The following is a 25,100-nucleotide window of genomic DNA, read 5'->3' on the forward strand; positions in this document are numbered from 1 at the left end:
ACCATGTCTGGCAGTGCACTTCACTGTCTATACCTGAAGGGCATCAAAACAAAGCCAGCCTTTATGTTCCACATCAAGTCAGTCTTTTTTTTTTTTTGTGACAGAAGCTATTATGCATTCAACTGTCTAGCTCTACAGACGTAAGAAGCAATAGTGTCTGCTGTTGGTCTGTGATAAGTGTTTTTTTTATTCCTGGAGACTAAATTATTCACCACAGATGAGGAAATATTGTACTCAGTCTTTAACTTAACGTGTTTAAAGGTAGGAGTGCCAGATTATATTTTTGGCTTTGATTACATTTTTCAAGCCTTTGTGTTTCCACGGTTGCAGGATCAAACAAGATAAAAATTGAAGTAAGAAGTGAAAAGCCTGGACTTTTAAGCGTAATCCACGCATTTTTGATAAAACTTTATCCATTCCAAACTCAGTGTTCATTTGTGCTGACTGAGTCAAAAACGTCGTCATTGATTTCAGGCAAAGTTGAAGAACTTTCTAGGTGGCTCTCCTTTGTCATTATTCTGTCCACTTTGTACAACTCTGGCAGCAAAACCTTGACTACACCAAACACTGCTTTTGGAGCTTTTGACAAGTTTGAGCTTTAACAGGACGATCTGGACCTGAAGTAATTTGCTCTGTTTGTTGTACCCAGGCTGTTGTCTGGTGCTGGTGGGGCTGATGAGTCATCAAGTCCACAATGAGTGGTTGTAAACTTCTTATTGTGTCCTTATGAGCAAACAGGATCTATCCACAGCACATAGAGTGATACAATCTAGTCGGTAGCTCTGATTATTAATATTGAATTCATTTCTAGATTGAGTTCAGAAATAAACTAAAAACACAAAATGTGCTGCGTCTGCAATAAGTTTCAGCTCAGGTTTGAGATTTTATTTGTAGATCAACAGAAATACACAAAAAATACAAAGCATCACATCTACTTTTTTTTAAGCGGGGGCAAAAAATGGAAAGGAAAAATGTATACAAGAAATCTAAAAAGACCAATTTAGGACCGTAAACTGCCACTAATGATTACAACAGAAACTTTGAAATGGAAGAAACAAACACGACAGCTATAACCTTCAGAGTGTATTTAAAAAAAAGGACAAATTTGCTTTCAAAACTTTCCCTACAGGGTAATTACATCAACCACAAGGGTTTTAAGATCCCAACAGAATCAGGGCTGCTGCTTTCAAGGACATGAGAAGCTCTACGGAGAGCTGGCTTGTTCCAGACTGGTAGATGCTACTGTTTCTGAAACAACCCAACAGTTTGAACGTTTGAAAGATTAAAAATGATCGCTTAGGATCGGCCCGCGTATGTGTAATGGCACTATGTCGCTGCTTTTTCTTCTGTTGCAGATTAGCACCAATGGGGTGCCATTAACATCAAGCGCCAGGTTCATGTAAATAAAGACAGAAAAAAAAAACATATTGTTCATGCACGCCCACTGAGTCTTTGTCTAGTGTTATAGAACCAGAAGGAAATCGATCCACTTCCACTTGAGTGGGTGGGTGAAAGAAAATGGGTTCAAAGCTGTGACTGTTTTTACAATTTAGCAACAGCTTTTGCCAAGTTTTCTTTTTTTTTTTTCGTTATTTGTTCTGCTTCTAAATCCATCAACATTATGAAGGTTAATGGTCACAATTAAACACCTTAACGTTGTATATGTACAGAGACCTGAAAATTATAATAAAAAGAAACAATTAAGACACTACTGTTATTTACACGCTGCTGTTGAACTACACGTTTCCCTTTATAAAAAGCTTAAAAACGTATCTGCCTCATGTTAACATGTTTATTAAAAAAAAAAAAACACAACCCAGACCTGCCTGCAGTGTTTTCTATCCTCCAACACACAACTTGGACTTGGGCTAAAAAAAAAAAAAAACCCACATAATATTTGCAAAAATAAATCGAAATTCTCACGAGTTGGTTAACTTCTCTTTCAGTTATAAATGATCCAGATGTTTCTGCTTTTCTCCAGTCCTAAATGTGCAAAAAGTCAGCGTGGCTAAAAATACGACCAAAAGTTAAATCGCTAACAAAGCAGAGGCCTCTTCCTGCTCTCTGAACACATCAAAGCTTTCTGCAGAGTATTCACATCACACTTACGAGTGTGCAGCTCTGTCATTGAAAAGTGAGAAGAATACAATGTCCGTCATTTTCAAGTCCTGTTTCGGTACACATTACATGTATAATCGAAGATGATGCAAACATATTCTGCAAAGTGTAGAGGCTTCCTGAAAGTATCGCATGTTAAAGATATAATCTCTATTTCTACATGCTGGAATATTGATTTTATTTATTTATTTATTTTCAAACACAAGTGCATTTTTCCTCCTGGTGACCTTTAGTGAGATTCACTGTCTTAGTACTCCTGTAATGTTTTAAAGAGCTTTACTTCCTGTTCTCTCCTCATGAATCCTTCACAATCTGACTTATTTGTTGGCGAACTGACTGACATTTTATGTGCTGGTGTAAATCTTCAAACTAGCAAAGCTGACTCCTTTTTTTTTTTTTGATGCCGTTTACACCAAAAATTTCTTTGTTTTTTTTACCTAAAATAAGAGCTGCAGCATAAAATGAAAGTATAAAATCGCAACAAATATTTCTACCCTCTTTGCAGTACATTCCTACAGACAGTGCTAACGTATGTATTAAATAAATCACTTTCAGTCTGTTTCATTGTTTTACATCTAAAGAAGTCTTCATAATCTAAGAAATGCCCCAAAACAAGAAAGTCAAGTGAAATGTATTTACCATGATCTTACATGTTTTTTTTTTCCTATTTGGGACACAACAATAATAATAATAATAATAATAATAATAATAAAATAATAAAAATTATTTATCAAATCTACTGTTCAATTTAAAATCTGTACAAAAATATGAACAGCAAATTTCAATCAAGCAAGAAAGAACAAAAAAAAAAAGTAAAGTTTCTGGCTTGCGGATGAAAACTACCATCAAATTAACTCGGACAATGTGTTGAGATCCTATTAACGACTTTAATGCACTTCGTCCCCTTTTTGCCACAAACACAAAAGTGTTTCAAAAAAAGTGCTTCTGACAGCAGGTGCGGAGGTGGGGGGAGGAGCAAGGAGTGTCTGAATGAAGGGAGGGACTGAATGCAACGTCGGGACTAAGGGGGTGGGGGGTTGCGGACGTGGCGTGTGAGAAATGAGTGGACGAAGGACGTCCCTAAGAGACGCTGGAGCATCGAATGTTCGGGGAACCCATTTGAGTGAGCACCTTGTCGAGCCACTGCAGCGGGCCGTTCAGGTGCAGCTCAATCCAGCAGGGGGTGCTGGTCACTGTCTGCCGCCTGCAGGACACACAAGGAAGAAGAGGATGGACAGAAGTTAGTCCTGCAGATCCAGCTGTTTGGAGGCAAGTCAAATAAAATCTAGAGAGTTTTATTCAGTTCTGCGCAGAGATAAGAGAGACACGTGATCTATTTCCCCAGTGGGTGGCTGCATATTCCCAAAGTAACAAAAGCTGGGATCAGTGCATAAACAGAGCTCTGGGCGAGCCCCCGACACACAGCCGGACGACGAGGTTCCTTCAGGTTTTCCTTTGCAAATCTGCAGAGAAATTTGTACATTTTCTACTGCTGTTTTTATGTATTTCTGGACATTTACATACAAAGTGCTGAGGTTAAACTTGCTTAAAAAGTGCCTTACAGAGTCTTATGATTTGTTGGTCCCACAAATTATGAAATAACACAGATAACCAAAAATGTGTGTCCAAACCATGTATGCTGCCTTTGTGGCAACAGAACTGGCACATCTCCAATCCATTTTAACATCTATAACTTTGTCAAATCGGAAATGGTGAGTCCAAAACTAAATCCAGATTATTTAAAGCATGTTTGTGGGTTTCATAGCTTTGTTTTGTTTGTAAAAATGCCCCAAAAGAGCTGTTTCAGTGATGTTTGATATTTTAGAACCAGATGGAGAAGCACATGGCCACATTATTTTTTTTATAAGGGTTAATTTAGTCTGTTAGTGAGAAAAAAATACTAATAAATGTTTAAATTCACATTTTAAAACCTGAAAAAGTAAGAAACATAAACTAGCATCTATACAAAAAAACTGTGTTATACTGTGTTATGTAGCAGACACACTAAGCATTAAAAAATATAACTGATCTGGACAAATGTTTTTTAAAATGTATTTTTTGAGAAAACTGAGAATCGTCCTTTTGATTCAGATGGATATTTAAAACATGTGTAGTCAAATTGAACATTTTAGTCCCAAGTCTGACAACTGAGAAGGTCTTAATTTACTTCACAAATAGTGTGAAGGTTTTAAAAGAATCCCTGTTCATGATGGAATAGTCCTGCATAGGCTGGGCCAGGCTAAAAGCAGTAAGATTTTGAGCTATAAATTATCTTATGCACTTACAGTTGGGAGGTTGCCTGCAATCATTTAATTATATATTATATTTATTTTTTTTACATAATAGAAAAGCGTGTTAATGTGCTGTGACCTGCAGACAAACGCTCTTCAAAGTCAGATCCACAGTCCATGCACACTGATCCTAACAGTCGATGACACGTCCGATAACGTTGCGGAAAGCTTCCTTTGCTACTTTGTTTCAGCTTTCTTGTTTCTGCTTCTGTTGTTCGACATGATTTTCTTAAAAGCCTACGCAGATCTTCAGCTATGAATCACAGACGTCACACCGAAAGCAGGAAATGCTCTACAAGAAACTCGATGCAGATGTTTCGATCTTTTTCTGAATGACTGAAGAAAGAAAAAGTAGCAAAAAAGAGGTATCAGTCATCACTTCAGGTAGATTTACACACATTTTTAAAGGCTGGAGTAATAAATATTTTCTCAGTGTGAGAGGAGAGACTAAGCTAGTGTTTTAAAGCACAAACCAAAATGTTGCACAAGAGGAGTAAGGTGGGAGAAAACTTTAGCATTGAAGACGCTTAAAGAAAAGATCGGCTGCAATAATCTGTTGTGTGTGTGTGTGTGTGTGTGTGTGTGTGTGTGTGTGTGTGTGTGTGTGTGTGTGTGTGTGTGTGTGTGTGTGTGTGTGTGTGCGTGTTATATAAAAGTTTGATCTATTAGTGCTGGAAGAACCACACCTGTTTCCTCACTCAGCCAAAAGCCTCTTTTAAGACGCTGCAGAGATGTGACAACTCTGACACGTGTCATTTCCCTTTTCCTGTCATTTGCATTTCGCTCTGGTTGTTTTTATGAATTGCTTTTCTTTAGCTCTTTGTTCTGTTCCATACTTTTTCAATCTTTATGCTAAAAAGGATTATTTTCGCATGTTTTTTCCCCCCGAAATTTTTTTTTACTGGAACAAAAAGAGCCTGACGGGTTCAAAATGAATGACCAGTGAAAACAGAGAGTGTGTAGGAGGCAGAGAGAGAAAGGCAGGCCTGCTTGATCATGTAACCTGAGTCCTGTTTTTAAGTGTCTCCACATGTCAACGTTTGGTCGGGACAGGAGTGGTGAGCAGTTGCTCGCAGCACCAAGGTCTTTCCCTGGTGGAAACCGTCTCTGTCGGCGCCAACTTTCAACCAATCCGTCCCACTATCAATGAGTCAGAGTGTGTGGAAAAACAAGAGGGGACCGAAGGAGGGGAAAGTCTGACATCTCTTTTTGACATAGCACATGTGTCTGTGTGTGTGTGTGTGCTTGTGTGTTTAAAAATAGTCGGGCGTGCCAGCAAGGGGCCTGGCTGTATTGACGAGGCCTCAGTGATGTCATGCACCGGATTCACCAGAGTGTGAGCAGATGTGTGTGAGTGGGGGCGGCTGGATTGTGGGACGTGATTCACAGTCTGTTCCTATTGTGTCTATTCACACACACACACACACACACACGCACTCACACGCACACACACACACAGGGTGGCTCTAACAGCGAGCTAATCCTCGCTCTGCAGCATTTACAGAGCTGAGATAATAAATAAGAGATGATTTATCACTTCGGTAACTCGATCGCCATAAAACCGTCAACAAAACTCCAGGGACAAAGATGAGGTTTGTTTAGAATAAAGTGGGAAAATGTAATTAAAACCAGACTAATATTTATATCTGTGAAGATTAAACTGTTGAAACAACAAGTTTGTTTTATTGCAACTTTTCTAACTCAAGAAAATAAAAATGAAAAAAATCCAGTTTCAGCCCATGCATTCATTTTTAATAAACCCAAGTATTTTGTTCCTACCTTTAATGCCTAATGTAGAAAATGCAAAACTTTTGGGCAACTTTTACCTTAATAGTAATTTTTCCATTTTCAGCAAGAATGCAGATATTATAGATGAGTTTTAGCCGTTTTTACCAAAATATGCACAATTGAACTTGTGATTTCGATGTTTTCATGAATGCTTTTCGGACAAGAAACTATTTGAGCAGTCGGTTAAGCTCTGGTTCACCTGTATTCGGCTCCCCAGCCTTTGACGAAGCTCATGCGGATGGTGCACATCCTGGTGAGCTGGTAGACGGCCTCGAATCCCTGGTTGACCGACTGAGCCAGCAGGGCAGCAAACTCCTGGTTGTTGAAGATCTTCAAGTTGCATCCTGGAGACAAACAACAAGCCGAGTTACGTCAAGGAACCAAAGGCAGCCAAAGCCCGAGCGCTTACAGCTGGCTTGATTCAAATTCAGAAAATAATTACAAGCTGGCATGTGGGAAGCAACCCTGTGCATAAAACTGGCAGTGACAAGTGTTTCTCCTTTTGACTTATTCTTTTGTTTTTCCCGACTGTGTTCTATTTACCAGTAAGACGAATAACTAGTAAGTTCAGCTTTGACGTATTAAGAAACACTTAAAAATCCAGGCTCAATCCAGGCACTACTGAAACGGAAAATGTTGTTTAACTAGAGGAAACCTGAGAGGGTCTTTTGGATTAGTGCTGCTCTGGACTTGGACTTTATAGTGGGGGTGATGTGTACACACCGCATCTGTTCTGCATCATCCAGTTTACACAATTAGATTAGATTAATCACTGTTTCACTAATGAGATGCTGCAGTGTTGTCAGCTTTGCTATGGATACTGAGAAGTGTTTTAGAAAAGGACATTTACAATTAGAACTGTGTAAACTTTTTGCTTTTTCAATTGGAAATGTTAAAGCTTCACTATAAATTTGTGGCCAGTAATTCTGCAGCGGTCAAGACTTTGAATAGAGAACCTGCAAAACAAACATGGTGTAAAGATGGGCTGAAATGACTAATAGATTAATCAGAATGAATCGATTTCTGAAAGAATTTTCAACTAATTTATTAGTTGATTAATTGTTAAAATAAACCCAAAAAAGTTTATTTTAGGGAAAAACAACATAATCAGACTAATTAAGCCAAAACTGTGCAAAATACAAATACATTTAGCATGTGATATATAAACACATTTGTCTGTAAATATGTATTACAGAGAACTCGTGGCATAGCTTTAGCTTCACTAAAGGAATTCTATGTTATTGCATTTGGGAAATGTTTTTTTGTTTTTTTTCTCATTTAAAAAAATGATTTTAATTATTTGTTGATTGCATCATTAGTACAGTTTTAATGCCGTATAAAAATGTTTCAGTGGTTAAATGAAAAATCTGCAAAATGTGCCAGTCGTTTTATCCAATTAATCAATTAATCGTCAGAATAATCAATAGTTGTAGGCACAAACGGACCGAATTTCAAAACAATGGACCGGTAACGAGGTCCAGAAAACAAAAGAATTTTCCATATTTAAAATTCTTTCCAAACATCTGTTAAATAGACCTGAAAAACACTTAAATCAAATTCCAGGCTTTTGCAGAGTTTTTGGGAACAATTAAAAGCGCAGAGAGCGCCTGTGAAAGGTTCGTGGCTGCCTGAGCAGCAGCGTCTGTGATCTAATCTGTGACGAGTGAATTTTTCCATCCACCTCCTCCTGGTTTTCTTCAACACACTCCATTCACTCTTTAGTTTTTCCACAGACTCTGTGGAGTTGTCACACACCAGGGGGGATCTTGCAGACCGTGGCGGGGTGCCAACCGTAACGCTGATTACAGTTGGGGCTCTGGACGAAGATAGCGCTGTCACTGAGACACTCTGCAAACACCTCTCCTCCGATGTAGTACAGCCGCACGCCGCGACCTTAGAGGGAACAGAGACGGATGTCACGGCGACATTAACAGCGACAGCAGATGTTGGATTGATTTAGACGGGAGCGATGAGGCCCACCTATGTGTCGGCGTGTCAGCTCCACTGCTGCATTGCGGTTGACGTTGGACAGCAGTCCCAGGCAGAAACGCTCGGAGTTGGAGGGGTCTGTGAATCCGTCCACCGTCAGCGAGGGCTGCGAGGCGTGGAAGGTCTCTCCTACCCGCTGGTTCAGCTCGTAGTACGAGATGGAGCACCAGAAGGCCGGCTCACAGTACGTCACAGGGTGGAGGTCTGACACAGAGGAAGAGCACTTAGTAAACACTGTAGCTTTTATTTAATGTAAAGCAATGACAGGAAGATGGCTACACAAATTTAGAGAGGAAAGGAGATAAAAGATAAAGAAGGTGGACAAATGAAACAGGGTTTCTATGGATTCCACCAACTCAAATTTAAGAGTTTATACAAATAAAACCTATAAGTGTATAAAAGAAATCCTTTTTTTAGGGGCCTTAAGTTGACATTCCTGGGGTTTTTTTGTGACTCTTGGAAGCAACTTTTTCCACAGCCTTAAAGCCTTACCAAGCTTTTCTGCACGTATGCACGTATTCTCGTATGGACTGGGCCAGCATTTAGCCACCTGCCAATGAATTTATATTCACCCATGACAGACGCTAAACGGTAGCTAGCTAACGTTAGTAGCTTGTAGTTGTTGGCCTCGACTGCCTCAAGACACGATGAGTGACAAGATCTGCACGCAACTCAAACTTTTCCCTGATTGAAAAGTTCCGTAAGAAAAAAACAGTACATAGCCACGACAAAATTTAAGACCTATGATTAATGTACTTTAGGCCAACTTGCATTTTCTTTAATCAATTCATGACATTTTAAGGCCTTAATTTTAGATATATGTATTTTTAAGAGTGTGCGGCCATCCTGAAAAATAAAAAATGGCTCTATCTGGCTGCAGACGGAGAAGAAAAAAACCTCTGTCATAAGTTGCTTCCCAGAAACTTTGTCCAAACAAAGCGAGGAAACTCAACCCTCACAGATGGGATGCCAGAGACAAAAAAAGTAAGATTACAGGCTCATCCTTGATTGTTTTCAGTGAAGTCAACTATTTCTGGCAAAATTGCAACACGGAGCAGCCTCTGAAAGCTTCAACGTGTCCTGCCAAATCAAGTAGTAGGGCAGGCTCCCTGATGTTTTCTCATCCCGACAGAATAAACATCGGGTATCTTTACTGTGGACCGAACACTGCCTTGGTCTGTGCAACTGCTTGGGCGTGAAAGACAAAGGACTCTTTCATCACCTCGTTTCCTCTTACCAAAACCAAACAGACAATTCCCACAGGGGGGGTAAGAAACACTAACACAAACACACAAACAGGCGGTTCTCACCGAGGTTACTGTGTGTGGGTGAAACAGGGTTAGGTGACAGGTTTGGGGAGCTCGTGTCCATGCTGTGTGTCATCTGGTGATCGCTGGTCTCTCCATCTTCACTGAGGTAGCCCGGCGGCGGCGTTTCTGACAGGACACAGGAGAACAGGTTGACGTGTGGACGCAGAGGCATTAATGCGCTTCATCCAAAAGTTAACAGAGGAAGCAACATTTTTTCTGGATAATCATTCCTTAAAAATCAAGACGAACAAATTTAATGCATGTTTTTAATTAACAGTTTTGTTAACTTTGCAACTACAGTTCAACAGAGATGAGGTCAAGAAACTACAGCTTAATGCATTCTGCCTTTTCGCTCAAGACAACCATGAACAGCACAGATCTAAGTGAATTACGACAGAGGGAAAAAATAAAAAATCTCAGAAGCAAACAGAGCTAATCTCAATTAACTAAACCTCTAAAAATCAAACGAGCAACTTCCTGTTGAGTATGTTTACAGAGATTAAACTAAAGGAGGTTTCTCCCTGCGCCAAGGTTCCCTTGCATTTTTCTGTCTCAAATTAAAGATCTCATCAAGGTGTTGTAATCACAGCTTTTCAAATGTGCTAAAAATGTATGTTGGAAACACTACTAATGTCTCGTGTACGTAAAACGTTCTAAAAGACTTCTTCTTCGGGAATCGGCTACTCAAGAAATTCCTCAGATTGTCTCAAACTGAGTCTTACAAGCTTGTGTAGACAGACCATAAACCCGCCTTTGGTGTGAGTCAACTTTGGAAGCTCGCTGATACCTGGTATGTAGTTGCTCTGGGGCTCAATGCCAGCAGGGAAATTGGTGTTTTCAGGGATTGAATGACTGTAGTCGTCCAGTGGCGGGAATTCGCTGGGGATTTCTGTGTGTCTGGGCACCAGCACCGGCGGGAGGACTGAGACGTAAAAGGAGAAACATGCGGATCAGAACGTAAGTTGCATTAAGAATATATGAAAAATTAAAAATAAAGTGGATGATTAGCACGGTGTCGTAACACAGGTCTGTTTTAAGATTAGCAGTCATACCTGGCGTCTCTACTCTCTGGTAGTGGTATGGGTTGACGCACACCTCGTCCTTCTTCGTGTGGAAGGCGTATTCGCACAGCTCCACGGCTCGCAGCTCGTGGTGAGACTGCAGGTCGGGCCAGCGCCACAGCCGGCAGTAGATGACGTGAGGCAGACCCTTCCTGTGGGACACCTGCAGGCGGCCATCCAGAGACCTGCAGAGAGATGCAAAAGGAGTCTGTCAATGACGCGTCCTGCTTAGAGCTAAATTTAGATAAAATGTTCATGAGAAAAGTAAAACTTTGGCTGCTTTTGTTGTCGGGGGTCTAAAAGGAGCGATAATGAACTCCCACCATGTTTGAAACAAGCAATAAACGTTACATTTTGTCAAAGTCATCAGGCATCAAATATGATGATCAATTCTACTAATCAAAGGTAAATCTAAACAGATGGGGTTTAGCCTCAACTTAAAGAAACTGTGTTTCAGCGGTTTTGTAGTTTTCTGGAAATTTGTTCCAGATTAGTGGTGTATAGAAACTGGATGCTGCTTCAGCTGCATTATGATTTTTGAACACTCCACCCAAAAAAAAAATCAATAAAGTTGCTTCAGATGACAATTATCCCTCTTACTCACAGTGCACTGAAATATATTTCTTCCTCTCATCTAGCAGATAAAGCTTGTAAAGTCCACTAAAGTGCCAGATAAAGCAAACGTCTGTCATTTTAAACAAAGCAAACACCAGTCTTGAATTGATGCTTAGCACTCTAAAATGACCTACCCCTGATGAGAACACAGGCTCTCAGTACATTTCATGTGACGTAGCGTCTAATAATAAAAGAGTGGAAATGAGATTACAGTATGGACAACAGGAATTTCATTGTCTTGTAAAACATCTGCCCTCATCTGGGATAGAAAGCTACTGGCAGAAGGATTTAGGTCAGCAGATAGCATCGGGCTGTTGATCGACACAATGGGTTCGTACAGCCTCTTCTCTTTGAGCACGATGACCTGTGGCAGAAAATATAAATAAATGAAATAGCCGCTAAGCTCGTCACATTATGCAAGAGTCAACGACCGCATCCATGTCACTGTCTCACCCACTGCAGACTAACTATGACAAAGGGTCAACGGCTTTAACTAAAACCTTTTTATAGGGACAAATATCAGCTCCAAACAAAGACCAGGACATTTTCTGTCTTTCTACTTCAAAGTTTGGCAACTTCCACTTAATCCATGCTGTAAAGTTGAGTGTCAATTTTTCATGGCAAAACCTTTTACTCACACTGTGTTTTTTAAAAGTGCTTTAAAAGATGTGTGTCTGTGGAGCTTTAGCTAAAAAAATTGTTCTCAAATAAATAGAACTGAATGAGATCTGATTTTTACAACTAAGTCCTGGAGTAGGACATTATGGGAGGCAATAAAAAAAAAGGAATCAAACCATGCAGTCACTAAATTAACTATGGTTGCTTTCTTGGTTACCTTGGTGATGAATTTACACTACAAGACAACAATACCTTAATTTATCTCTCTCTCTCTCTCTCTGTCTCTCGTATGTATGTGCCAGCACTGCTGTGTGTTTGATGCAGCAGAGGAAGCAGTGAGAAAATGTTTTCTGGGATCATGATAGTAACACCAGGAGTTTCCTCTGTCTAGCATGTGGTAGATAAGACAGTCTGGCTGACAATATGGCTGCTCTCTGCTCACAGAACCTTAACGACAAACAACTCAGCTCGGTGCAGAGTTTGGCTTTGGATTACAGTTTGTGGTAGACATTGTGATAAATGTGGCTGCTGCGCAAAGTACAATCTGTAAACTTTCACTAAGTTGGTAAAATATCCCCAACCTGAGCTGAAGTGCAAAGCTCTGCAATAAAAGTTTCATTTGCAAAACTGCTAAAAGAAATTTGTAACACATCTAAAGTTAAAAAATTTGTTGTAAAAAAAATACACTTTTTTAGTGTTAATCTGAATCCTCTTGTGACTGCTGTTCCTCTTTTCTATTTCAGTGATCCTGTTTGGCATATTTTGTGATGAATAATTGAGTCTGCTTCCTTTCACCAGATTTCATAACCTTGTGTTGTTTATGACCGATTGCAACAGAGTTTCTTTTCATACCTCTGGAACAGAGGGCCTTTTCGTACCTCTGGAAGTTTATTTCAAACCATATTTATAAATGTGGTCAGTCGAGTCTGTAACGGCTTATGAAAATAATTTACTTCAATCAGACAATGCAGATATGAGGCGGCTTTGAGGAGGGTTTCTCAAATGTCACCGTGACACAAGAGAAAACACATATAAAGGGCAGTGACGAAAAATTTAAATCAAAAACTCAAACCTTCTGAAAGTGCAAAAGGGGAAAGAAGAGGCGTAAAGTCATTTTAAGCTGCTCTCGCTCTGTTATGATAGAAACATTAGTCACACAGTGTTGATCTGTTGTCATTACTACATGTGTTGGGTCTGTACTGATCAAGGAGAGATTTGTGGGCTTGAAACAGTCTGTTACAAAGGCTGCACATTTCTTAAGTGCTAAGTAGCAGTAGTTAGGTTTACAGGACACAAAAACAACAATATACCATTTTGTTTACTTTTATTAGTTGTGTGCAGACAGTCTTTCAAATTTAGCATTTGAGCTGCCGGCGCTGATCAGCAGAGATGTCTTTATAACCCCTCGAAGGCATGAACAGAGTAAACTCAGGTATGTCCAGCAGACGACACAGGAAACCATGAACTTGAAGAGTCCAGCTGCTTACTCTGCACAGTCACTTTACCCTCTTTCTTATATGTTGGTTGGTTTGATTCAACCAGAAGCCACAGACACAATATAATTACAGGCTGAATGGGACCTGGTTGAGAAACACCTCCAGCACAGTATTAATCACTTCTGTTGTTTAGAGAACGAGACAGATTCAGATCCTGCAAAACAGTTTAGGATGATTTAAGGCTCCCTGTTTGCCAGCTATGTCAAAAAGGGAAAGCAAAGGAGGGGTGGCTGTGAGCCCAAATTCCCTGCTGGCCTCTGTTGTGTGTGTTTGTATGTTTTTCAGATTCAAGATTTCCAGGGCAAAGGTATAAAGCCCCCGAAGACAAACAAAACAAGGTTATGAGATCAAGACATGACTCACTTTATAATAATTTGCGTGGAATCCAGATGGATATAGATGTTGAAACATAGTCAGGCAGCAGACATTGCAGGAATGTATTGATCCAATCTCAAGATTCAGCTTTTCCTGATCGCTGTATTTTTAAATGATTGAGGTCATTGACCAAAATCAATTTTCTATTCCAGGGACGTCCAATGTGCTAAGGCAACCACCTGGGGTTCAATTCCCAACCGTGGGGCATTTTCTGCATGTCTACCCTCTTCGTCTCTCTGACCATCCTCAGTCTGATTGCTGTCAATGACGGCCACTTGTGCCACGAAATGGTTCAAAAGAAAAACAATTCTTCCTGCTGCCATGTCTGTGATTTTACACACTCAGCAAGCCTCCCAGTCGTAATTTGACCCTGAAAAAAAAAAATCAAGGCCGTAAACATTTTTGTTGATCTTAAAAAAATGTGGATTTTACTTAAAAATCTTTTTCTTTTCAACCGTAGCACTGATACTCAAATGAAAGACTGTGTTGGTTGTTGCAGTTTCCTGTCTGTGGTGTCATGTGACCAGCTTTGGGTTTAGGAAAGAGCAGCTGAAGCACCAGTGACTGAATACTATGTAATTAAACGCAGAGCGCTAGCCAGGTCTGACTTTGTGAAGGAATTGTCAATTAGGTAATATCTTTAGAAACAATGAGATAGAATCTGAGACCAGAGTCCAGATGATTCATAAATGTGTTTTCAGGATATCAGACAGAGGAATCACTGCAATCATGCAACAACCTCCAACTTAAAGATGTTAACACGGAATCCATTAACTTGCTTTATTAAACAATTTCTAGACTGTAATAAAAGTTTTGCACATGTTGATGCTTTTGACCAGTGGTAATGTACTGACTGTGTTTAAGAATTGCAGAGTCTTAAGACTCTTCAAAAACTGGACTAAATAACAAAACTACAAAGCTGGAAATGATAATAAATATTAAACACAGCTCTTGCAAATAGATATGAACAATACAGAATTCTCTAGACTTAGCGTTGAGCACTCAGATTCTGTTTAAGGAAAAAAATATATATATAAACAACAACTAATGAAACTAAAAATGTCCTTTGGAGAATTTTCATTCATAGTTTCATAGTTTTCAAAACTTCTAAATTTGTACCCTGCACAGATACTTGTGCTGAAATGAGAAACGAAGCCCGGAAGCTCATACAAGCGTCACTTCTCCTTTAGAGCATCCTGATTCCCTTTTTTTGAGAGAACAAGAGCTGGAGCTCTGATGCTGTCAACAGAGACAGAGCGAGAGCAAAATTGATGCCCAAAACGCAGAAAGCAGCAAATTGATATAGATTTGTTGCCAGAGGGAAAACGAAGCCATTGTCTGTGTGCTTCATGACCTGAAGCTGAGGGTCAACCTGACCTCATAGTCCATCAACATTTACATGTTTGTGTGAATGGTGAGAGTGACATGAAATAACTAGGATTGTTTTTATTAACACATATGAAACTCGCCAATTTCAATGACCTCTTAAAAAATGAAACAGAAAATAAATATGTGGACGTATAAAGATTAGAGGAGGGATGCATTTTTCATGTTTTTGGCTGACACACTGAGCAGACTCAGACAGAGCAGATTGAGCTTCACTAAGCTGGAAATGAGGGGCAGAGGGGTAGGAGGGGAGGGGGGGTTGCTCAGTTGTGCTCAGAGGCATAACATAGAAACATGGCGTTAGTGTGTTCGGGTTGGCAGTCGCCTGAAACGCACACCTCCCCGTGAGCTTGGACCTTTTAACATAGGTTTTCTTTTTACAACTGTGCCAAGCTTCATGCACAAATTATATTCTCAGATCCCTGAAAGATCACAGCGGATCCGATGACAAACTCTGATCCGCAACTTTTCTGCAGTTTTTCAGGGCTCAATCTGAACAAAATGTATGTAATTCAAAGGGTAAAATTGATTTTTAAAACTGTTACAATCACATGAACATCACTACTAGTCACATTCTGCCCCATAAGAGCAAAAAGGGTGATGGGAAACAGCAGGAGGTGGAGTGGGGGGGGTGAGGGACAATAAGTCTGAACAGCTCAGGGCAGCTCAGAGTGTCTGTGACTGACCCCCACCTCAAGAGCGCGCCGTCTGTCCCCCGACTGAGGGGCGAGGGTGGGGGTAGAAAGCTGGAGTGTCTTTTGTGAATTTTATGTGTCTTTGATTAGTCGGTCAAGTTATGACCCACAGAGCTGCAATTCAGAGAGGCTTTCTCAGAGATGTGAAGAGATAAATCATGAAATGACTGTCTGGGTCCGATAAACGAAACTCATCACTGATGTTCAAAACACTTAAGCAGCTATTTCGCAACATTCGTGTTCTCTAAAAAGTCTCTCCGTCTGAACCTCCATTTGCTAATAACAATCTCAAGAAAATTTGCGAAGCCCGACGGTTGGGTGGTTGAGCAGTTATTCATCCAGCGGCACGTTGTGTTTTTGAGTTAAAAAATGTTTGAAGTTGACAGGAAATTTGAAAATATCCCTCGATAATTGTTATCGAAAGATCAACACCTGAACACCATCTATAACATCTTAAAAAATGCAAACATTTAAAACCTGGTGGCCCACCAGGCTTTATGTACACTGGGGGAAACCCTGAATCTGATGTCAGTGAAGATAAACTGACTTCTATTTGACTGAAAGTTTAACCCTGCATAGCTCGATCCTTCAGAGAACTTCAACCGAAGTATATACTCATTAACATCCTTCACAAAATGTTAAATATAAGAATTAGCAGAGTCTCCACTGTGAGGCTCTCTGAAATTGTTAAGTCTTCTCCTTTACTCTTCCAGGATAATTGAAGTTATTATTTTAATTGTAATTTAGCATTATGTCTACCTTGCAACCATTAGAAGTGGTGGATGTGTAAACAGGTTTTTCCAAGGTGTGCACATGAGTAATGGCAACTTCATCACAAAGCAGGATCACAACAATAACAAATAATGCCAGAGATAAAATCCTTTCACTAATACAGTGCATGTAATGTCACCTAATATCATAGAGAACTTTTTGAACCGTCTTCAACGTGTAGAGGAACTTGGATTTATCATGTGCAAGATCTACTAATGAACATTATGAAATATGTTTACTTAGCCATCTTTAACCATATAATTCAGTAGCATCTGTCACAATAAAGAAGTCATCATATTTCATATTTTTTAATGATGCATTTCCTATGTTTGGGTGGAAGTATACAACACATAATAAAAATATTTTTTTATTAAAAAAGGAAATGGAATTTAATGCAGCAGTATGTAAATTTTTATTATTTTTTTTTTACATATTTGTTAAAATGCGTACATGAGGGTGATTGACAGTGGTAAGATCCTCCTGGTTCTGATTGGTTGTTTCTGATAAAGCAGTGGATTGTCATAATTTTGACAGAAAAATTCAACGACTCTGTTTGGTAAAAATAGTTACGTTTTAAACGTTATGGCTTCCTGGCACAGATTTACACATATATTTATTTTTTAAAACTCATCTCAACTCAATCATCTCATCCCCCCCAAAAAACCCCCACAGTTTAATAGAATCAGTAAAAGTCCCAAATTACTATGGCATTCATGCAGATAATGACTGTATGTAAACTTCTGACTGCCACTGTGTATCCCAGAGCAATGAGTCAGACCCTCTTTCTGTCTTTCAGTAAATAAGACACACACTCGTATTACAGCAGCCTCTCCCTTCATCATGCACAGACATACGATCGGAAAGATGTTTTGTCTAGAACGCCAGTGTCACCTGAGCCCTTTGGAAACAACATGTAGGGCCTTTCCTTTTCAAATCACATTTCCAATTAGAAAGTTTGGAGAAAACGCCTTTTTGTCACCGCTAACCCGCAGCAATCAGCATCACTGCTAAAAGGAAGTGCAGGAACCTTGGCTGGTGAAAGCATTCCAGAGGCAGTGAGACGAAAGCAGAGAAACATATTCCAAACACACCACCCACTCTCTCTGGAAAACCCATCAGACTTCTCTTTTTCTAACAAAGGGGGATTTGGGTGGGGGGAGTAAGGGGACTGTAGACTGTGAGAGAAAAGTTTGACTGTGGCACATAGGTGATATCATAGTGTGCTGGGACTAGTGAAGGAGGCCCGAATGTGAAACACAAAACCAGCAGACAGACGATCAGCAAGGCTAGACTACAAATAACAGTCTGGACGCAAAAACCAGGGAGGCAGAGGAGGGTAGGGAACCATTCGTTTTACGGCAAACGGTCAATGAGCTGAGCAGAATATCTGAACAAAATGATAAATTACTTAGCTATATTGAGGATACAAATCATACATCTTTCCATACAGATGGCAGAGACATTAAGTTTTATCCCTACAGCTTGAAATGGTGGAGCCGTGTCTACTGGTTTCCAGTAATTAATGTTTGTTCATTCATTTGAAGTGATGCGTTATCCACACTCCGTCAGCAACTCCCAGTGCGAAGCACAGCACAAAGTTAAAGTTCAGAAATACTGATGGGTGTTTTCATGCCTTACGGTTTGGTAGACTCAGTTCAGTCGGGGACCAAAATTGCAACCCATTTTCATCTGGTGCGGTTCGCTTTCAGACTGGGTCAAACGGACCAAACTATATGAAAAACCTGTTTACCCCCTTGCCTGTGGTGGCGCTGCACCAAGAACTACTGAAAAAAATGACATGAAAGCCTTTGAAGAAGACATGAGTGAACTTCATGAAGAACTTCCTTCTTCATGAAATCTAAACAAAAATGGAGTGGCATCAGATTTTATCAGTTGGAAGATTTCCCTTTTGTCTTTGGTAAAAGACCGCAAGCCATTTCTCTGGCACTAGACTCTTGCATTTGTTTTGATTGTATTTACCCATAATGCCCTGCGCTACAGTCTGCTTCCTGCTTTTGGAGCAGTCTCCGGTCCACTTGCTTCCACATATGCATTTGAAAAGCGCCACAGCTCACTTCAACCGAACCAAGACCTACGTTTTTAGGAGGACCAGAGTTAATTTTTTTTGGTCCTCTTTAGTTCGATTGAGCATTCACACCTACCCATGCAAGTCTTGAGTTCACAGAATATCAAGCTGGCATTAGACTAAAGTGGACTAAAAAGGGCTGGTGTGAATGCACCCTCATAATTTGCTGCAAATTATGAGTGTAACTACTCAGAATCGAGAATTATGCATATTTTGAACTTGTTTTAATGTTTGCTTAATAAAGCAAACATTTTCTTACTTTGCTGCACAGCTTACATCATAGACAGAGTATTTTCTGAGCTAACAGAGATGTGAAGCGAATGCCAAAAGGACTTAATCAGTCTGAATCAGAAAGGAAGCAGATAATTATACAGCAAAAGAAGAACAATTTTGACAATCAATAAGTAAATAACAGAAAATCATAAGTCTTCTTGGACTAGTATAATAATGTTCTCCATTTATCTGATTTTAAAGAATCAAGTTGGCCAAATTACCCAGAAAGCCAGAAGTTAGAAATGTGACTTGGGAATTCAAATGCTTGTTCCGAACAGTGCTTAGAACTAGGCCTGTCACGATAACAAATTTTGCTGGACAATTAATTGTCTAAAAAATTATTGCGATAAACGATAATATAGTTTCAATACCTTTTGACACCATTTAATGGAAATGACTAATAATGCACGCAATTTCCTGCCACAGATAGATACACTTTATTTTCAAAAGAGCACATAACACTGGAACTGATAAACTAAATAAACAAAACAACCAAAAACAAAACTAAAATGGATTCTCAGCCTCCATTAACAAAAAACGTACTTGCATAAAAACTAAACAACATAAGACCAAAGTGGAAATAAATACTGCATTCAACCAAAAGAGTGCAGATTATTAAGTCTGTATACTATATTGCCCTTAAGTAATCACTAGATTTAAATAGAGAAGATGAGCACATCCGACTACCTACTGCAGTAGTTCATACTACACGATTTTTTGCCCCTATTTTCCCCTTACGACAATCTTAAATCATTGGCCGATCTAAGATTGCCGCTTGTGATTTTGTAACCGATCATCCTGTAGTGTGTGGTGTGTTAGATCGTCGTGGCCGCTCCGATCTAAATCAGGGGTTTTCCCCGACTGGGAGATTAACGCTGAATGTGACAGGTAGCCAATCAGAAAGCGCGGATTCTCCTCTGTGCTTTCTGATTGGAAATTACGGAGGGGAATCCCAACCAGCTGAAACGGCGCAACCCGAAGTCCAGCGGACATTGGAGATGATATGTGGAAACAACATTAATATTTATTCAACATTTCGTGCAAATAATATAGAAATGACAAGAGAAGGAGTTGGAGCCAAATTGCTACCGTAGTTGATAAACCCGGTAAGTTTTCAGCGGTTCTTCGTTAAGGTGACATAAATAGGTTATAATGATTTTCCTTCAGTCAGGACTTTACTGACTCTAGCTACATGCATCACAGGTAGATTATAGTAAAGCATGCCTGGTTTTAAAATTAGTTAAATGGACTTGTAGCCATTATTTTGTGCCCATGTGGCTGGACACCACACGGCACGACGAACCTGATTGAACCGTTATAAGTAGGATTTCTGTCGGCTATGGTGTGGTCTCTCTCAGGGTTTGAAAATGGGCCGACAACTTGTGTAGTGTGCGCTGGACATTAGACTAAGGAAATGAGGAAGGGAGGGTCAGTGGAGAGCACTGTAGCTGAGCCTTTTTTCATTCAGTGTCATCAACAGAAAGAAAAAAGGCCGGAAGAAACGATAAAGACAATAATTAAAATTAGGTCGATAGGTTTAATTTATCGTGCGATTAATTGATTTATCGTTTATCGTGACAGGCCTACTCAGAACACATTTCACATTATTACACCCCACCACCTGTATGAACCACTGATGAAGCAAAGCTTTCATGTTATTTACACCGAATCCTGAATGTTGCTGCTGAAAATCAGCTTTCATTAGATCAGGTAATGGTTTTCCAATCTGTAACTGTACAGTTTTGTTTAGCTTGTGCAAACTGAAGCCTCAGTTTAATATTTACGGATAGGGGTGGCAGGTAGTTTGGTCTTCTGCTGCTTTTGCCCGGTTAAAGCATTGCGAGACTAGGATACAGACTGGAATGCAACAGCAAGACATGTGTAATGTCAATCCAAGATCCAACTTCCAGTGTAAATGAAACTCATCATCACCCAACAGCTAATATTTAGTTTTTTCTGATACAGCCACTAAGAAGCGCAGATCTTACATATCAAGCATAAAAGAAGAAAATGTGCCTTTAGATGGCAAAATAAGATTAAATTCCTAATCTATCCAATGTGGGGTAACAGTAACACTGATCTAATTACAAGCAAGGAACTAGCACTCGGCCGATGTTGATTATACAAATGACACACACAGCGGCCTGTTCACCTTCATGGACCTCTGAGAATAAACCCTACTCCACCCAGCCTGCAGGCTGCAGAGCTGTGGGAGGAAACCAGAGCAGCCCCAGGTTCCCAGAAGTCCAGAAAAAATAAGTCAAACAGGTCTAGTATTGACCTACTAAAAGAACAAATTGCTTCATTCTGACTATTCTTTCTGCTGCACTAAAAAGTAATTCTACACCGAAATACCAAACTAATCACAGGTGACCTCCTCTCAACTAAAACTCATACACGTTTCGATTCTTCTCTCCAGCTAATGGATGTCCTTGATGGTTAAGTGCATAGGAAGCTCTCAGCTTTACTTACGCTTCTGGGTCTCTTACTCACAGATAAGTGCTGCTCTCACCTTAAAAATACATTTCAGTTTAACAAAACAGGGCTTTTTAAACATCTTTCCATCAAATATTAATGCCAGCAGTTCTGCATTGATCCATCTGAAGAGGGTTTAGGTTAGCGTTGTCCCGCTATCTCAACTTCAGTGAAAGATGACTCCTATTGTCGACTCAGCAACATTTACGAGACTTTTCTGACAATCTATTCCTAAATTGATCCGTTTCTAAGGTTGGTGCAATATGACTTTAAAAAAAATAAGATTTCTTTTCATAGCACATCCGATTTCAACAAATTTTTGTTTTTCGCTACCTTTCTCTTCTGAAAATGAAGTCTCCAAAAATACTTTAAAAAGTGGCGTCTATTTCAATCATCCCTTCTGTGAGTTGTACGACAAGAGTATTAGGGCCAGAACATTTTTGTTAAATTAAGAGAATGCAGTCCTAATAAAAGATGCAATTTTACAAGAAAAAAAAGTTTTAAAATTATGAGAAAATAGTCTTAGAACAGAAGTCACTAAATTGCCCTGAACTCAAAGTAATATTAATAGAATTTAATATAAAAAGCACTTGCTTAAGCAAGATGGGAGCTCTGGGTGTCCAGATTTTTCAAAAATTAAATCTAAAAAAAACAAACAATATTTGATTAATTAATAAAATCTATTTATCATCCAACCCCGACCCATTCTAAACTTTCTTCCTCCTTTTAAACTTTGTTTTTGTAACACATATCCAGCTGTAGTCCTGCAGGTTCTGCAGCTGCAGTAGCAGCCAGTGGAGCACAAAGGCGCATTTGTTGTCTGCTGAACGCGTCTGTGTGTGTTTGTGACTGCACGTGTGTGTGTGCGTGCTTCTGCCTCATGCATGTGCACTCCCCCGCAGATAGTGAGACGGCCAGGGCCAAGTCGAGGCAGAGTTGTCTCTAACCCCTCCACCCATGGTTTCAAGCCGCAAACCAAACAGCAGCCCACGCCCTCCTCAAAGCCCCAGCAGGCACAGAGAGCATTCCTCTGAGCTGACTAACCCCATGCATGCACACACGCGCGCGTGCACGCCAACACACACACACACACACCCACACACACACACACACACACACACACACACACACACACACACACACACACACACACACACACACACACACACACACACACACACACACACAGAAGCATGTACAATCACAAAAAAATATTCCAAATGTTAGTAAATCAGATTTCACACGTTTACCCAACAGCTACCAATAAACGTTTTTTTCAGATAATTTTGTCTGTATTGAAATAACACAAGAAAATAAATCTACCCACTTTTAAACATCAGTGCACCAAAAAAAACAGCCACAAGAAAATAGATTGGAGTTGAAGCAGCCGCACAAGGATGCTGAAGTGCTATTTAATTACTTGAAATAAACTTTAGAAGCAAAAACACAGACAGTTTATGCTTCTCTTCTGACTCAGAGCCATATCTGCCGGCTGTCAAGCAAATCAAACAATGGAAGAAATCCTAAATCAGACTGAAAGGTCAACAGATAACCGTCATTATCAGAGCAGCGAGCCCCGCGCAGGCGAGGCAGACAAACGCACGTAAACTCTCCGTGACCCGTCGCACACTACGTCTACGTCAAACATCGCCGACGTCTTGGATGACTCAGGTATGAGACTTGATCTGAAACCTTGGCAAGTGTTGACTGAAAGTGCTTGGGAAAGGTAGAGGAACTGACCACTTTTACCAAACCTATGCTTTAACATTTTGATGTAAGGTAAATTGATAAATCACAACAACATAGCGACAACAACAACAATAATGTTTATTTTAAAGTCAGATTTGACAACTGTAATGGTATGTGAACACTGAAATACCCTACGAAGCAATTTAAGAGGACTATGCTTATAGTTGACTCAGTGGATTCCGTCAATTACCTCTTTTTCAAGTCAAAAAGCATCTTATTTTCTTCAGCTTGTAACTTCTCCTTTTCATTGTGTTGACATTAAATTAAAGGGGATGAGAAGCAAGGATGCTGAAAGCAGAAACAGAGGAAACAGAGAGGAACTGTGGGTCAATACCACAATGCCAAAATGACTTGTTATCGAGTGACTGAGGCTTGAAGCAACCAAAAAGGTCACACTGTGGAATGATTGCTACGTCATGAGACATTGCACGGCAATAACGTGTTTTAAGTGATAAAATAGAGATTGAATGAAATGTTTTCTCTGCAGAAGCTTGAACAACATCCCTTAAACGCTGCTTCCGATTGGATAACAAACACATTCTCCAAACGCCATGATGCGCAAATAAAAATCACAAAGTTACATTGTGGACAAAGGCAGCAGCCTTTTAAAGGACAAGTGTTGCACAGTTAATAAGCATCAGCCATTCAGGCATCCAGACTATGAAGCGGTGAAGGTATATAAGTGTTGTCTCCTCGTTTCAATAGCCACAGTGTGTGTGTTTGTGCGTGTGTGTCTGTTTGTGTTTAATGGTAGTCACCCAGACACACGTAGACACGCTTCTTTTCATGTCAACCTGCCGTCTAGTTGGAAAACAAACCAGTTTTACCTCGGCTATCAGTCGCTTAATTTCTCTTTGCACGCAAACCGCTCCAGCCACAGACTCCGTCTGATAAGCTGCCTGCTGCCAAGCAGACTGCTTCTGTCTACTTCATCCTAACCCACATGGCTTTATGCTCCACAGTTCTCTTTCATGTCCCTAACTCAACCCTTTCCTCACATGTTCTTTGCACTATTTTCATCTGACGATCCCCACCGTCTCATCTCCGTCAGATAAATCCACTTTTTCCCAGTTCTAAGGATGCGCAGGCCCCTCCAGCGCCACTCAGAACCATGGGAATCCCGAGCTGCTCGTAAGGACTCTGCATTCCACCTTAATTGCTTACATGCTTTCGCTCGTTCCCCATCTGAATCAGCATCAAAGATAATAACCACAAACATAGCAGACGGTGCTTTCTGCAACATGATTCCTTGACACAGAAAAATCAACTTAACCGCAAGATTTGTACAATTTCCTCTGGGTCGATCAGGACTAATTAGGAACCCCAACTTGTCTTTAACCCTTGTATGTAGAAATGGGGTCCAACCGACCCCACACACGTAAAACTTGTATCATTTGCCATAGTCCTCTACGTTTGCCTCAGTCTTCGCACGCACAAGGGTTAAAGAGACAGTGTCATTCATAAATCAAGAAATTAACAAGTGGACCAACAAGTAAAGAAACATGGCGGCAGAGACACACTTGACCAGTAAGCAGTCAGATCAGGGTTTCTGCAGGTTTGACCAACTCAAATTTAAGACTTTTGAAGACCTTTATTACAGCAAAATGTAGAAAAACAAGTTGCATATTTTACATAAAACGGCCCAGGTTTTATGTGAGCGAGTGGCAAAGACAAACAACCATAATGATGTTAATAGATGCAAAAAAGCTAGCTGGTAAGCAAAGGTTTTTCAGCACAGCTAGCAATAGCCTCAACTTAAACTTTTACCTATAAACAAAAGTAAATAGTCTTTCCATGACAAAATGTAATATCTATGATTAACTTATTCAAGTTAATCATTCAAGTTCCTCTCCTTGGGCTGCCACCTTATCGTGGTGGAGGGGTTTGAGTGTCCCAATGATCCTAGGAGCTATGCTGTCTGGGGCTTTATGCCCCTGGTAGGGTCACCCAAGGCAGACAGGTCCTAGGTGAGGAACCAGACAAAGCACAGCCCGAAGACCCCTT

At 40.1% G+C, this 25,100-nt stretch overlaps 1 protein-coding gene across 1 annotated transcript in view; it reads right to left on the reverse strand.

Moving 5' to 3' along the window:
- Positions 1-859: 859 nt before the first annotated feature.
- smad3a (SMAD family member 3a) overlaps positions 860-25,100 on the reverse strand; it is a 33,166-nt gene continuing 8,925 nt past the window's right edge. The window contains exons 2-8 of the mRNA XM_008404627.3: positions 10,549-10,742; positions 10,284-10,418; positions 9,497-9,622; positions 8,178-8,390; positions 7,953-8,090; positions 6,397-6,541; positions 860-3,322 (exon numbers count right to left, since the gene is read on the reverse strand). Of these exons, the coding sequence (XP_008402849.1) occupies positions 3,199-3,322; positions 6,397-6,541; positions 7,953-8,090; positions 8,178-8,390; positions 9,497-9,622; positions 10,284-10,418; positions 10,549-10,742 (1,075 nt within the window). The 3' untranslated portion in view covers positions 860-3,198. The remainder of the gene's footprint in view (positions 3,323-6,396; positions 6,542-7,952; positions 8,091-8,177; positions 8,391-9,496; positions 9,623-10,283; positions 10,419-10,548; positions 10,743-25,100) is intronic.

The sequence above is a fragment of the Poecilia reticulata genome, chromosome 3 (genome assembly GCF_904066995.2).
Source record: "Poecilia reticulata chromosome 3, P_reticulata-male-v2, whole genome shotgun sequence".
Taxonomy (NCBI): Eukaryota; Metazoa; Chordata; class Actinopteri; order Cyprinodontiformes; family Poeciliidae; genus Poecilia; species Poecilia reticulata.